Source organism: Chiloscyllium punctatum, chromosome 4 (genome assembly GCF_047496795.1).
Source record: "Chiloscyllium punctatum isolate Juve2018m chromosome 4, sChiPun1.3, whole genome shotgun sequence".
NCBI classification, from domain to species: Eukaryota; Metazoa; Chordata; class Chondrichthyes; order Orectolobiformes; family Hemiscylliidae; genus Chiloscyllium; species Chiloscyllium punctatum.
Window position 1 is genome coordinate 104,145,242 of NC_092742.1, and position 16,352 is coordinate 104,161,593.

General features: G+C 47.2%; 1 protein-coding gene across 1 annotated transcript in view; it reads right to left on the minus strand.

The window, feature by feature from the left end:
• LOC140476010 (polypeptide N-acetylgalactosaminyltransferase 16-like) overlaps positions 1-16,352 on the minus strand; it is a 113,987-nt gene that overhangs the window by 37,926 nt on the left and 59,709 nt on the right. Inside the window, exons 8-9 of the mRNA XM_072567914.1 lie at positions 7,913-8,016; positions 2,466-2,592 (exon numbers count right to left, since the gene is read on the minus strand). Of these exons, the coding sequence (XP_072424015.1) occupies positions 2,466-2,592; positions 7,913-8,016 (231 nt within the window). The remainder of the gene's footprint in view (positions 1-2,465; positions 2,593-7,912; positions 8,017-16,352) is intronic.

The following is a 16,352-nucleotide window of genomic DNA, read 5'->3' on the forward strand; positions in this document are numbered from 1 at the left end:
GTGAGCCCTGGGGGAGAGTGTTCCCTGATATAAGTGAGCCCTGGGGGAGAGTGTTCCCTGATATAAGTGAGCCTATGGGAGAGTGTTACCTGATATAAGTGAGCCTATGGGAGAGTGTTACCTGATATAAGTGAGCCTATAGGAGAGTATTACCTGATGTAAGTGAGCCTATAGGAGAGTGTTACCTGATGTAAGTGAGCCCTGGGGGAGAGTGTTACCCGATATAAGTGAGCCTATGGGAGAGTGTTACCCGATATAAGTGAGCCTGGGGGAGAGTGTTACCTGATATAAGTGAGCCTATACGAGAGTGTTAACTGATGTAAGTGAGCTTATAGGAGAGTGTTACCTGATATAAGTGAGCCGTGGGGGAGCGTGTTACCTGATATAAGTGAGCCTATAGGAGAGTGTTACCTGATGTAAGTGAGCTCTGGGGGAGAGTGTTACCTGATATAAGTGAGCCTATAGGAGAGTGTTACCTGATGTAAGTGAGCCTATAGGAGAGTGTTACCTGATATAAGTGAGCCCTGGGGGAGAGTGTTACCTGATGTAAGTGAGCCCTGGGGGAGAGTGTTCCCTGATATAAGTGAGCCTATAGGAGAGTATTACCTGATATAAGTGAGCCTATGGGAGAGTGTTACCTGATATAAGTGAGCCTATGGGAGAGTGTTACCTGATATAAGTGAGCCTATAGGAGAGTATTACCTGATGTAAGTGAGCCCTGGGGGAGAGTGTTACCTGATATAAGTGAGCCTATTGGAGAGTGTTACCCGATATAAGTGAGCCTGGGGGAGAGTGTTACCTGATATAAGTGAGCCTATACGAGAGTGTTACCTGATATAAGTGAGCCCTGGGGAGAGTGTTCCCTGATATAAGTGAGCCGATGGGAGAGTGTTACCTGATATGAGCGAGCCGATAGGAGAGTGTTACCTGATGTAAGTGAGCCCTGGGGGAGAGTGTTACCTGATATAAGTGAGCCTATAGGAGCCTATAGGATATAAGTGAGCCTATAGGAGAGTGTTACCTGATGTAAGTGAGCCTATAGGAGTGTGTTACCTGATATAAGTGAGCCTATAGGAGAGTGTTACCTTATATAATTGAGCTCTGGGGGAGAGTGTTACCTGATATAAGTGAGCCTATAGGAGAGTGTTACCTGATGTAAGTGAGCCTATAGGAGAGTGTTACCTGATGAAAGTGAGCCTATAGGAGAGTGTTACCTGATATAAGTGAGCCCTGGGGGAGAGTGTTCCCTGATATAAGTGAGCCTATGGGAGAGTGTTACCTGATATAAGTGAGCCTGGGGGAGAGTATTACCTGATATAAGTGAGCCTATAGGAGAGTGTTACCTGATGTAAGTGAGCCTATAGGAGAGTGTTACCTGATGTAAGTGAGCCTATAGGAGTGTGTTACCTGATAGAAGTGAGCCTATAGGAGAGTGTTACCTGATATAAGTGAGCCTATAGGAGAGTGTTACCTGATATAAGTGAGCCTATAGGAGTGTGTTACCTGATGTAAGTGAGCCTATAGGAGAGTGTTACCTGATATAAATGAGCCTATAGGAGAGTGTTACCTGATATAAGTGAGCCTGGGGGAGAGTGTTACCTGATATAAGTGAGCCTATAGGAGAGTGTTACCTGATATAAATGAGCCTATAGGAGAGTGTTACCTGATATAAATGAGCCTATAGGAGAGTGTTACCTGATATAAGTGAGCCTATAGGAGAGTGTTACCTGATATAAGTGAGCCTATAGGAGAGTGTAACCTGATGTAAGTGAGCCCTGGGGGAGAGTGTTACCTGATATAAGTGAGCCCTGGGGGAGAGTGTTACCTGATATAAGTGAGCCTATAGGAGTGTGTTACCTGATATAAGTGAGCCTATAGGAGAGTGTTACCTGATATAAATGAGCCTATAGGAGAGTGTTACCTGATATAAGTGAGCATATAGGAGAGTGTTACCTGATATAAGTGAGCCTATAGGAGAGTGTTACCTGATGTAAGTGAGCCTATAGGAGTGTGTTACCTGATAGAAGTGAGCCTATAGGAGAGTGTTACCTGATATAAATGAGCCTATAGGAGAGTGTTACCTGATATAAGTGAGCCTATAGGAGAGTGTAACCTGATGTAAGTGAGCCTATAGGAGAGTGTTACCTGATGTAAGTGAGCCTATAGGAGAGTGTTACCTGATATAAGTGAGCCTATAGGAGAGTGTTACCTGATATAAATGAGCCTATAGGAGAGTGTTACCTGATATAAATGAGCCTATAGGAGAGTGTTACCTGATAGAAGTGAGCCTATAGGAGAGTGTTACCTGATATAAATGAGCCTATAGGAGAGTGTTACCTGATAGAAGTGAGCCTATAGGAGAGTGTTACCTGATATAAATGAGCCTATAGGAGAGTGTTACCTGATATAAGTGAGCCTATAGGAGAGTGTTACCTGATATAAGTGAGCCTATAGGAGAGTGTTACCTGATATAAGTGAGCGCGTTGCCCTCTGGGAAGTTGTATGGGTGCCTCTTGCGGAAGACATGTCCCACACGGCTGCACGGGACAATCTCCAAGCTCCCTCCGCACATCCACACACGGAAAGACAGCTCTGCAACAGAGTGGAGAAGTTATGGGATTAACGAAGACCTGTCCAGCTCTCATGTTCAGCTTTGACCACCTCGGTAACCAGGCTGCACAATGGGAATCTCCAAGATTATTAAACACATCAGAGAGGTAGTGCAGGAAAATGGTGTTGATGTAGATTATCTACCAGGGCCATGGGGCTGAATGGCCTCATTTCCCACCCACCCCACCTCAACTTGTTAATGCTTGTAACAGGTTTGTCAGAATAGTAGAGGAAGTGGCCATTCCACCCATCGCATCCATGCTGGCTCTCCAAGAAGCCATTGCAGTCAGGCCTATTTGCCAACGATATCCCTTCACTCCTTCAGGTTTATTTCCTTAAAGTGTTTGTCCAATTTTCGGACTGCCCCTCCCCATTCCCTGCCCCTCCATGCTGCCTGACTCTCCCCAGTCCTTGACCCTCCCCATTGCCTGACCCTCCCCAGTCCATGACCACCTTCAATACCCACCTCTCCTTCCTGCTTGCCCCTCACCAACCGTGACCCTCCCTTCCCCACTGCCTTCCCCTTCCCAGTCCCTGCTCCTCCCCAGTGCCTGCCATCCCAACCTCTTCCAGCAGAGATTGCGTTCCTCCACCGGATCTGGTCACACTGCAGATGCCTTCTACCAATCAATACTTCCATGGTCACAAAAACTGCTCTGAAGGAATAAACTCACAGGGCGATAACCCCCTCAGCAGCTGCCGATCCGTTACAAAAATATTCCTTTCCTCCCAGACCTGCACCCATAACTCTCTTCAATCTAAGAGGGAACCCTCTTACCTTTAACAATGAAACACAACTTGTATGTAGCGAGCCTGACTGGATGGTGATCCAGTCAAATGGCTTCATGAGGAATGATTACCAAACAGAACTCAGTCCAGGGTCACAGAATGTTGAAGTGTTGGGGGAGGTAGAGAGACTTAAGGTGAAAACTCAAGGCTTCATTATGCCTTCAAAAGAATCTGTGTGCCACTGGCTGGGTCAGCATTTATTGCCCATCCCCCCAGAAGGTGGTGGTGAGCTGTTTTCTTGACCGCTGCAATTCATGTGCTGTAGGTAGACCCGCAATGCCGTCAGGGAGGGAATTTAACCCAGCAACAGCCAGGAATGTTGATATCCACTAAAAACTGGGGATGCCCCTCAGAGGTAGAGAGAATCTAGGGGGTTGCTTTATAAAAACAAATGGGTGCAAAGAGGGACCGCAAAATATCTTAGGCAGACAGGATTATGGAAAAACTCAAAGCATTTTGTAAGTATATTGAGAGGAAGAGGGAAAATGTGGGGAGCAACTTGTGTGTGGAGACAAAGGATGTAGCTGAGGTTTCAAAGTAATATTTTTCATCTGTATTCACGGAGGAGAGGGACATTGTAGCTGGAGATTTCAGTTGGGATGGTGAGGTTTTAAAGCATGTTAAGATTAATAAGGAGGAGGTATTAGATATTTTAACAGGCAGACAGGTGTGTAAATCCCTGGGGCATGATGTATCCCAGGCTGCTATGGGAGGTAAGGGAGAAGATTGCTGGCCACAGGTAAAGTGCTGAATGACTGGAGGATGGCTAATGTGGTTCCTTTGTTCAAGAAGGGCAGCAGGGATAGGCCAGATAATTACAGAGCAGAGAGTCTGTGGGAGGGAAATTATTGGAAAACACGCCGAGGGAGAGGATTAATCAACATTTGGAAAAACAGGGATGGATCAGGGTTAGGAGAAAGTGAGGACTGCAGATGCTGGAGATCAGAGCTTAAAAATGCGTTGCTGGAAAAGCACAGGGTGAGTCAGCACAGATTTCCTACAGAGAGATCCTGCCTGATTAATTTACTCAAACATTTTTGAAAAGGCGACTGCACATATTGATGACGGTCGTGCAGTTGATGTGGTTTACATGGACGTAAGCAACGTCTTTGACAAGATTCCACATGGAAGGCTGGTCCAAAAGGTATGGGCCCTTGGGATCCGAGGCAAGCTGACAAACTGGATCGAAAACTGGCTTGTAATCAGGAGGCTAAGGGTGCTGGTGGATGGTTGTTTTTTTTTAATTGGAAGCCTATGACTAGCAGTATACCTCAGGGAAAGGTGATGGGACCCTTTGCTATATTTGTTATGTAACAACTTGTAATGACTTGGATGTGAATGCAGAAGGTAGAATTAGTGGTGCTGTTGATCGTCAGGAGAAGGGTCTGATATCGATCAGCTGGCAATGGGGCAGAGCAATGGCAGGTGAAACTTAATCCCAACAAGTCGAAGGGTGATGTATTGTGGAATAGTAAGGGAAGTGTATACACAGTGAATGGGAGGCCCGCAGAGAAGGACTGAGGAACAAAGGGGACTTGGTGTACAAGTCCCCAAGTCCTGAAAGTGTCAGCACAGATACACAAGGCGAAAAAGGCAGACTGTATACTTACCTTCAGTAGCCAGAGTGGAGAATTATAGAAGCAAGGAATTCTTGTTACAACTTTATGAAACATCGGTTGGCCCACAGATAGAATGCAGTTTGCGGTTCTGGTCACACACTCTCGGAAAGACTCCGAGAATGCAGTGACGACGCTGGAGACGGTTTCAAGGAGAATCACAGGATGTTGCCTGGGATGGAAAATCTCAGTCATGAGGAGAGACTGGGTTTGCTTTCCTGGGAGCAGAGGAGGCTGAGCAGGGGAATCTGATTGAGGGCTACAAAGTTATGAAGGGCATAGACAGAGTGAGAACCTTTTTTCTCCATAAGACCAAAAGGGGCTGAGTTTAAGATGAGGAGTCAGTGATCTGAGAGAGAGTTTTTCTTTCCACCCAGAGGGTGGTGGGAATATGGAATGTGCTGCATGAGAGAGTGGTAGAGGTGGGTACTCTCACAACATTTAATCAGCGTCTGGATGAGCACTTAAAATGCTCATTGCACGCTGTGGGCTAATTGCAAGAAAATGGGACTGGTGTAGTTGAATGTTTGTTGGTTAGTATAGAATGGTGAGCCAAAGAGGCTTGTTTTTCAAAAACTTAATCTATTTTTCTCATCAACCTGCTCAGAGATGTTATTACATACCTCTGGGGCAAGTGGGATTTGAACCTGGGCTTCCTGGTTCACAGGTTTCACTGCATGACAAGAGGGCTTGCTTACTCAGCTATGTGACTCTATAATGGATAGTGAGTGGCTCGGAGGGGAACTTGCAGGGCACAACGTTCCCATGTATCTGCTGCCCTTGTCCTTCTAGATGGAAGTGCTCGCGGGTTTGGAAGGGTCTTTGGTGAATTTCTGTAGTGTATCTTGTAAACAGTACACTGTTAGCAAGTTTTGAGAAGATTTGTCGTTCAGGTTGAGGTTCTGGATGTAGGTTCGCTTGCTGAGCTGGAAGGTTTGTTTTCAGATGTTTCGTCATCATACTAGGTGATATCATCAGTGAGCCTCCGGATGAAGCACTGGTGGTGTAGCCTGCTTTCTACTTATGTATTTGGGTTTCCTTGGGTTGGTGATGTCATTTCCTGTGATGATGTTGTTTCCTATGGTGATGTCATTTCCTGTTCTGTTTCTCAGGGAGTGGTTTCTCTGTGCTGCTACTGAGCGCTGGTGGTGGAGAGAGTGGATGTTTGTGGATGTGATGCCAATCAAGTGGGTTGCTTTATCCTGGATGGTGCTAAGCTTCTCGAGTGTTGGAGCTGCACCCATCCAGGCAAGTGGGAAGTATTCCATCACATTCCTGAATTGTGCCTTGTAGATGGTGGGCATGCTTTGGGGAGTCAGGAGGGGAGTTACTCACTGCAGAATTCCTAGCCTCTGACCTCCTCTTGTAGCCACTGTGTTCATGTGGTGAGTCCAGTTCAGTTGCTGGCCAATTTTTACCCTCAGGATATTGATAGTGGAGGATTCAGTGATCATAACACCATTAAATGTCAAGGGGTGGTGACTAGGTTGTCTCAATTGGAGGTGGTCATTGCCTGGCATTTGTGTGGCACGACTGTTACGTGTCACTTGAAAACCAAGCCTGGATATTGTCCAGGTTTTGTTGCATCCTCACTATCTCCGCGTTTGAACACGGACTGTCTGAGGAGTCATGTACAGTGCTGAACAGTGCGTAATTATCAGTGAACATCCCCACGTCTGAACTTATGATGGAGGGAAGGTCATTGGTGCAGCAGCTGAAGACACTGCCCTGACGCACTCCTACAGGAATATGCTGGGGCTGTGATGCCTTGTATTTATTGGAAACGGGATTCTTTGCACAGAAGAATGACGATACATTTTTCTTGTAGTTTGGTAGCATCAGAGAGTCTGGATCAGCTGTTCCATAGACAGGTACAGAGCAAACTCACCAAACTTACTACTCCCACCCTCACACTACCCATCAGGCACTGGCAGCCATGTTGGACAGCGATGACAAACCTTTCATTGACCGTCCCATCAGGATATGGAATCTCCACAACTCCTCCCTTTCCCAAGTATCAGCTGAGGGGCCATGCTGTCCAAGTTCAGAGTCAAGGGGGTTTGGGGAAAAGTTTCACTTAGGAGAAAGTGAGGACTGCCGATGCTGGAGATCAGAGCTGAAAATGTGTTGCTGGAAAAGCGCAGCAGGTCAGGCAGCATCCAAGGAGCAGGAGAATTGACGTTTCGGGCATGAGCCCTTCTTCAGGAATGAGGGAAGTGTGCCAAACAGGCTAAGATAAAAGGTAGGGAGGAGGGACTTGGGGGAGGGGAGTTGGAAATGCGATAGGTGGAAGGAGGTTAAGGTGAGGGTGATAAGGTGAGTGTGATAGGCCGGAGTGGGGGTGGGGACGGAGAGGTCAGGAAGAAGATTGTAGGTTAGGAAGGTGGTGCTGAGTTTGAGGGTTGGGACTGAGACAAGGTGGGGGGAGGGGAAATGAGGAAACTGGAGAAATCTGAGTTCATCTCTTGTGGTTAGAGGGTTCCCAGGCGGAAGATGAGGCGCTCTTCCTCCAACCGTCGTGTTGCTATGGTCTGGTGATGGAGGGGTCCAAGGACCTGCATGTCCTTGGTGGAGTGGGAGGGGGAGGGGGAGTTGAAGTGTTGAGCCTCGGGGTGGTTGGGTTGCCTTATAGTGGAGGCTTTGCAGCACCGAGGGAGTGCTGCGTTACCAGAGGAGCTGTCCTCTTAATGAGAGGCCAAGCAAATACTCAATCAATTCCTCACGTGGACATGAATGATTCTATGGCCGCAGTTCAAAAAGGATCAGAGGAATTCACCTGGTCATGGCTAACAGCAGCAAGTGAGCTTCCTGTTTCAGTTTCTATCTCAAACATCCACCATGAAGCAACAATAGCAATCAGTCATTAGCAATCTCATACTAAAGTTACAAACGCTTACCAAAATTTTCACCGCCCCAAATGTCCATCTGTGTGTCATATTTCCCGAGGTGGTTGAACCAGGATTTATTGATGACAAATATCCCTCCAGCAATAACTGGGGTCCTACAGAGAGAAAATGCAGCACCAGTCATGGGTTTTCTTTCATACCTTCGTGGCTGACACTGCAGTGTTTATTGCCCATCCCTAGTTGTCCCCTTGAGAAGGTAGTGGTGAACTGCCTTTTTGAAGGCAGTCCATGTGCTGTAGGTAGAACCACAATGATCCTGAAGGAGGGAATTCCAGGATTCTGACTCAGTGACACTGAAGGAACAGTGATGTTTCCAAATCAGGGATGGTGAGTGGCTTGGAGGGGAACTTGCAGGTGATGGTGTTCCCATAGATCAGGTGGCCCTTGTCCTTCAAGATGGAAGTGGTCGCAGGTTGGGAAGATGCAGCCGAAGGAGCCTTGGTGAATTTCCGCAGTGCAACTTGAAATAGCACACACTGCTACAATTGAATGTCGGTGGTGGAGGGAGTAGGTGTTTGTCCTGGATGGTGTCAAGCTTCTTGAGTATTGTTGGAGCTGCACCCAACAGCATCACATGCCTGACGTAGGCCTTGGAGATGATGGACAGGCTTTGGGGAGTCAGGACGTGAGTTACACACCACAATGTTCCTAGCCTCTGACTTGTCCTAGTAGCCACTGTGTTTATATGGCTAGCTCAGTTCAGTTTCTGATCAATAGTAACCTGGAGGATATTGTTAATGGGGGCTTCAGTGATGGTAACACCATTGAATGTCAACGGGTGGTGATTAGAGTGTCTCTTATTCGAAATGGTCTTTACCTAACATTTGTGTAGCGTGAATGTTACTTGCCACTTGTCAGTCCAAGCCTGGATATTGTCCAGATCTTGTTGCATTTGAGCACTTTCTGCTTCAGTATCTGAGGAGCTGTGAATAGTACTGAACACTGCGCAATCATCGATGAACATCCCCACTACGCCCTCTAGTTCTGGACTCCCCCACCCCAGGGAAAAGACTTGGTCTATTTATCCTATCCATGCCCCTCATAATTTTGTAAACCTCTATCAGGTCACCCCGCAGCCTCTGACGCTCCAGGGAAAACAGCCCCAGCCTGTTCAGCCTCTCCCTATCACTCAAATCCTCCAACCCTGGCAACGTCCTTGTAAATCTTTTCTGAACCCTTTCTTTTCTCTATGTTTGAGATCAGGAGCTGAGTGGCCCTGGTGGAACCCAAACTGGGCATCACTGAGCAGGTTATTGCTGAGCCGGTGCTCCTTGATAGCACTGTTGATGACCCCCTTCCATCACTTTACTGATGATGGAGAGGAGACTGATTGGACGATAATTGACCAGGTTGGAGTTGTCCTGCTTTTCTGTGTACAGGACATACGTGGGCAATTTTCCACATTGTCGGATAAATGCCAGCATTGTAATTGTACTGAAACAGCTTGGCTAGTAAAGTGCCAAATCTGGAGCACAAGTCTTCAGTACTATTACCAGAATGTCAATTCAAGTCTCACTCCAGTATCTTGGGCTTCAACTCCAGACTGACACTCCCAGTGCCCTCATAGTTTTCCTTTATTTACTTGCAACGCCCTAGTTTCAGATCCAACTACTCCACCCTCCGTCTTAACAGAAAATGCCATTTTGTTCTGGTCTCTCTTCCCCAAGCGATCCCATACAACAAGATTGTTAACTAATCCTTTCTCGATGATCAGTCAGAAGCTTAGAATAGCAATAAAACTCGAGAACTGCGGATGCTGAAAATCTGAAACAAAAAAACAGAAATTGCTGGATAGTTAATGTTCTGCGTTCGGTGACTCCGGCCCGGTGGATTCTAATGAGGAGTCACTGGACTCGAAACGTTAACTCTGCCTTCTCCCCACAGATACTGGCAGACCTGCTGAGTTTCTGCAGCAAGTTCTGTTCAAGAGTAGCCTGTTTCTCAATGCAAAGGTCTAAGAAAAACCCCATTATTTACACACTCCGGGAAATCCTCCTTTACAATACTTTTGTCATTTACATAAATGATTTGGATGGGAGCATATGAGGTACAGTTAGTAAGTTTGCAGATGACACCGAAGTTGGAGGTGTAGTGGACAGCGAAGAGGGGGTTACCTCAGATTACATCAGGATCTGGACCAGATGGGCCAATGGGCCGAGGAGTGGCAGATGGAGTTTAATTCGGATAAATGCGAGGTGCTGCATTTTGGGAAAGCAAATCTTAGCAGGATTTATACACTTAATGGTAAGGTCCTAGGGAGTGTTGCTGAACAAAGAGACCTTGGAGTGCAGGTTCACAGCTCCTTGAAAGTAGAGTCGCAGGTAGATAGGATAGTGAAGGCGTTTGGTATGCTTTCCTTTATTGGTCAGAGTATTGAGTACAGGAGTTGGGAGGTCATGTTGCGACTGTACAGGACACTGGTTAGGCCACTGTTGGAATATTGTGTGCAATTCTGGTCTCCTTCCTATCGGAAAGATGTTGTGAAACTTGATTTGACTCATAGGGAGAGGCTGAACAGGCTGGGGCTGTTTTCCCTGGAGCATCGGAGGCTGAGGGGTGACCTTATAGAGGTTTACAAAATTAATCAGGGCATGGATAGGGTAAATAAACAAAGTCTTTTCCCTGGGGTTGGGGGTCGAGAACTAGAGGGCATAGATTAATTTAGATTCCTTACAGTGTGGGAAACAGGCCCTTCGGCCCAACCAGTCCACACCGACCCTCCGAAGAGTAACCCACCCAGACCCATTTCCCTCTGACTAATGCACCTAACACTATGGGCTATTTAGCATGGCCAATTCACCCTGACCTGCACATCTTTGGACTGTGGGAGGGAACCGGAGCACCCGGAGGAAACCCACGCAGACACGGGGAAAGTGTGCGGCCTTCACACAGACAGCCGCCTGAGGCTGGAACTGAACCAGGGACCCTGGTGCTGAGAGGCAGCAGTGCTAACCACTGTGCCACCGTGCTGCCCATAGGTTTAGGGTGAGAGGGGAAAGATAGAAAAGTAGACCTAAGGGGCAACTTTTTCACACAGAGGGTGGTACGTGTATGGAATGATCTGCCAGAGGATGTGGAGGAGGCTGGTACAATTACAACATTTAAGAGGCATTTAGATGGGTATATGAATAGGAGGGTTTGGAGGGATATGGGCCAGGGGCTGGCAGAGGCGACTAGCTGGGTTGGGATATCTGGTCGGCATGGAGGGGTCAGGCCGAAGGGTCTGTTTCCGTGCTGTATGTCTCTATGACTCTATGACATTGCAAGTAAGGTTTGTCAAGCACCAAGTACATTAAGATCACCCAAGATTCCAGTCACATACCTCTCTGATTTACAGTTAAATGCCTTCCCCTTACATCTCCACTATTGTCTGGGGGCTTATAGACAACCCCCAACAACCTCACGGTGTTTCTTATCCCCATCTATTCAGATTCCACAGCCAGATTTTCCAATATTCTTCCTGGTTATTACATTGATTTATTCCTTTACTAAACAATAGCCAAGGTCCCTTTCCCAGGTAGGGGGGTCCAAAACTAGAGGGCATCGGTTGAAGATGAGAGGGGAAAGATTTAAGAGGGATCTGAGGGGCAGAATTTTCATGCACAGGGTAGTGTGTGTGTGTGGAACGAGGTGGTGGAGGTTGGTAAAATTACAACATTTAAAAGTCATCTGGACAGGTGGATGGATGGGGAAGATTTAGAGGGGAATGGGCTGAATACTGGGCTTGCTGGGTATGGAAGGTTTGAGTTATAAAGAAAGGCTGGGAGTTTTTCCCACTGGAGCATAGGAGGTTGAGAGATGACCTGACAGAAGTTTATAAGATAATGAGAGGTATAGGTAGAGTTGATGGCAATTGTCTTTTTCTGAAGACAGGAAGTTTCAAGGCTAGGGGGCACATTTTAAGGTGAGAGGAGAGTGGTTTAAAAAAGACATGAGGCAGCTATTTTATACAGAGGGTGTAGAATGAACTTCCTGGGGAAATAGTGGATACGGGTACTATTACAACGTTCAAAAGACATTTGGATGGATACATGAATGGGAAAGGTTTGGAAGGATATGAGCCAGGAGCAGGCAGGTGGGGCTAGTTTAGTTTGGGATTATATTCGGCATGAATTGAAATTACTGAAGGGTCTATTCCGTGCTGTATCACTCAATGACTCTATAACTCTATAAACACCATTTCCCAATTTGAATCTCCTTCCTAAATATTGAATACCGTACCCCTGATTTTAACATAGAACAATACAGCACAGAACAGGCCCTTCAGCCCACGATGTTGTGCCGAACATTTGTCCTAGCTTAAGCACCCATCCATGTACCTATCCAATTGCCACTTAAAGGTCACCAATGATTCTGACTCTACCACTCCCACGGGCAGCGCATTCCATGCCCCCACCACTCTCTGGGTAAAGAACCTACCCCTGACATCCCCCCTATACCTTCCATCCTTCACCTTAAATTTATGTCCCCTTGTAACACTCTGTTGTACCCAGGGAAAAAGTTTCTGACTGTCTACTCTATCTATTCCTCTGATCATCTTATAAACCTCGATCAAGTCACCCCTCATCCTTCGCTATTCCAATGAGAAAAGGCCTAGCACTCTCAACCTATCCTCGTACGACCTATTCTCCATTCCAGGCAACATCCTGGTAAATCTTCTCTGCACCCTCTCCAAAGCTTCCACATCTTTCCTAAAGTGAGGCGACCAGAACTGCACACAGTACTCCAAATGTGGCCTAACCAAGGTCCTGTACAGCTGCAACATCACTTCACGACTCTTGAATTCAATCCCTCTGCTAATGAACGCTAATACACCTAATAGGCCTTCCTACAAGCTCTATCCACCTGGCAACTTTCAAAGATCTATGAACATAGACCCCAAGATCCCTCTGCTCCTCCACCTTACTAAGAACCCTACCATTAACCCTGTATTCCGCATTCTTATTTGTCCTTCCAAAATGGACAACCTCACACTTGGCAGGGTTGAACTCCATCTGCCACTCCTCAGCCCAGCTCTGCATCATATCTAAGTCCCTTTGCAGCCGACAACAGCCCTCCTCACTGTCCACAACTCCACCAATCTTCGTATCATCTGCAAATTTACTGACCCACCCTTCGACTCCCTCTTCCAAGTCATTAATAAAAATGACAAACAGCAGAGGACCCAGAACTGATCCCTGCGGAACTCCATTTGTAACTGGGCTCCAAGCTGAATATTTACCATCTACCAGCACTCTCTGACTTCGACCGGTTAGCCAGTTTTCTATCCAACTGGCCAAATTTCCCTCTATCCCATGCCTCCTGACTTTCCGCATAAACCTACCATGGGGAACCTTATCAAATGCCTTACTAAAATCCATGTACACTACATCCACTGCTCTACCCTCATCTACATGCTTGGTCACCTCCTCAAAGAATTCAATAAGACTTGTAAGGCAAGATCTACCCTTCACAAATCCGTGCTGGCTGTCCCTAATCAAGCAGTGTCTTTCCAGATACTCATAAATCCTATCCCTCAGTACCCTTTCCATTACTTTGCCTACCACCGAAGTAAGACTAACTGGCCTGTAATTCCCGGGGTTATCCCTATTCCCTTTTTTGAACAGGGGCACAACATTCGCCACTCTCCAGTCCCCTGGTACCACCCCCGTTGACAGTGAAGACGAAAAGATCATTGCCAACGGCTCTGCAATTTCCTCTCTTGCTTCCCATATAATCCTAGGATATATCCCGTCAGGCCCGGGGGACTTGTCTATCCTCAAGTTTTTCAAAATGCCCAACACATCTTCCTTCCTAACAAGTATCTCTTCTAGCTTACCAGTCCGTTTCACACTCTCCTCTTCAACAATACAGTCCCTCTCATTTGTAAATACTGAAGAAAAGTACTCATTCAAGACCTCTCCTATCTCTTCCGACTCAATACACAGTCTCCCACCACTGTCCTTGATCGGACCTACCCTCATTCTCGTCATTCTCATGTTTCTCCCATACTCATAAAAGGCCTTGGGGTTATCCTTGATCCTACCCACCAAAGATTTTTCATGCCCTCTCTTAGCTCTCCTAATCCCTTTCTTCAGCTCCCTCCTGGCTATCCTGTATCCCTCCACTGCTCTGTCTGAACCCTGTTTCCTCAACCTTATGTAAGCCTCCTTCTTCCTCTTTACTAGACATTCAACCTCCCTCGTCAATCAAGGCTCCCTCACACGACCATCTCTTTCCTGCCTGACAGGTACATACATATCAAAGACACGTCGTATCTGTTCTTTGTAAAACCTGCCCTGTTGCACGCACCTATCTATCTCCATAACCAAGGTGAAAGTCACAGAATTGTGGTCACCATCACCAAAATGCTCACCCACTAACAAGCCCACCACTTGTCCCGGTTCGTTACCAAGTACCAAATCCAATATGGCCTCCCCTCTGGTCGGACAATCTATATACTGAGTTAGAAAAGCTTCCTGGACACACTGCACAAACACCGCCCCATCCAATCTACTTGATCTAAAGAGCTTCCAATCAATATTTGGGAAGTTGAAGTCGCCCATGACTACGACCCTGTGGCTTCTGCACCTTTCCAAAATCTGTTTCCCAATCTGTTTCTCCACATCTCTGCTGCTATTGGGGGGCCTATAATAAACACCCAACAAGGTGACTGCACTTTTCCTATTTCTGACTTCAGCCCATACTACCTCCAGAGGCAGATCCCCCTCAAACTTCCTTTCTGCAGCCGTTATACCATTTCTAATTAGCAATGCCAGCCCCCTCCTTTTTTACCCCCCCCCCCCCCCCCCCCACAGACAATCTTACTGAAACATCTGTAACCAGGAACCTCCAACAGCCATTCCTGTCCCTCATCTATCCATGTTTCCGTGATGGCCACAACATCGTAGTCCCAGGTACCGATCCACGCCTTAAGTTCACCCACCTTATTTCTGATACTCCTTGCGTTGAAGTATACGCACATGAGCCCATCTCTGTGTCCGCAAGTAGTCCCTGTCAGTGCTACCTTCTCCACAGCCTCCCTACAGTCTTGGACATCCTGACACACAGCTAGCTTACTTGCTGGACTACAAGTCCGGATCCCATCCCCCTACCAAATTAGTTTAAACCCCCCCGAAGAGTGCTAGCAAACCTACCCCCCAGGATATTGGTGCCCTTCTGGTTCAGGTGCAACCCGTCCTGTTTATACAGGTCCCACCTTCCCCAGAATGCAGTCCAATTGTCCAAATACCTGAAGCCCTCCCTCCTACACCATCCTTACAGCCACGTGTTCAACTGCACTCTCTCCCTATTCCTTGCCTCACTGTCACGTGGCACCAGCAACAACCCGGAGATGACGACTCTGTCTGTCCTAGCTTTTAGCTTCCAGTCTAACTCCTTGAGCTCCTGAATGACCTCCCCACCCCTCTTCCTACCTATGTCGTTGGTGCCAATGTGTACCACGACTTCTGGCTGCACACCCTCCCCCTTAAGGATTCTGAAGACACGGTCTGAGACGTCTCGGACCCTAGAACCCGGGAGGCAACAAACCATCCGAGAGACTCGCCCATGTCCACAGAACCGCCTCTCTGTCCCTTTAACTACAGAGTCCCCTATAACTAGCACTCTCCTGCTCTCCCCCTTTCCCTTCTGAGCCTCAGAGCTGGACCTCGTGCCAGAGACCCGGTCACTGCAGCTTACCCCTGCTAGGCCGTCCCCCCCAACAGTATCCAAAGCGGTATACTTATTGTTGAGGGGAACGACCACAGGGGAACCCTGCACTGCCTGCTTCCTCCCCTTCCAACCTCTAACTGTTACCCAGCTACCTCTGTTCTCTGGTGTAACTATGTAGCTTCTATCTATCACCCTCTCAGCCTCTCGAACAATCCTCAGTCCATCCAGCTCCAGTTCCAGTTCCCTAACGCGGTCTGTGAGGAGCTGGAGCTGACTGCATTTCCTGCAGATGAAGTTGGCAGGAGCATCGGTGCTCACCCCTACCTCAAACATCCTGCAGGAGGAACATTCCACTGCCATTACTCTACACTTAGTCTCCAAAACAAGAACACTGAGTAGCTTACCTGTGGACTTAAAGTTAGGTTAGAGGAGAAGGATGGGAGGGAGGCCTGGGGTTAATCACCCTACAACCCCCATGTTTCCACAACTACAACTGTATCATAGCTACATACATCTGTTAATTCATCTACCTTATTGAAAATGTTCCATGCTTTCAATCACAATGTCTTCAGACTTGTCTTCTTTACCTTGTTCGTCAGTCTAGTTTTATTTTGCACTATGTCCCCATTTGTTTCCCACCCTGGTTTTCCCGCCTTCCATTTTTGCTTTTTATCTTCTTTGTTCCTATCCTTGATTCTCCCCGCTCAGGTCCCCACCCCCCCCTCCCATTCTAGTTTAAATTCCTCCTTTGCTGGCTCAGTGGTGAGCACTGCTGCCA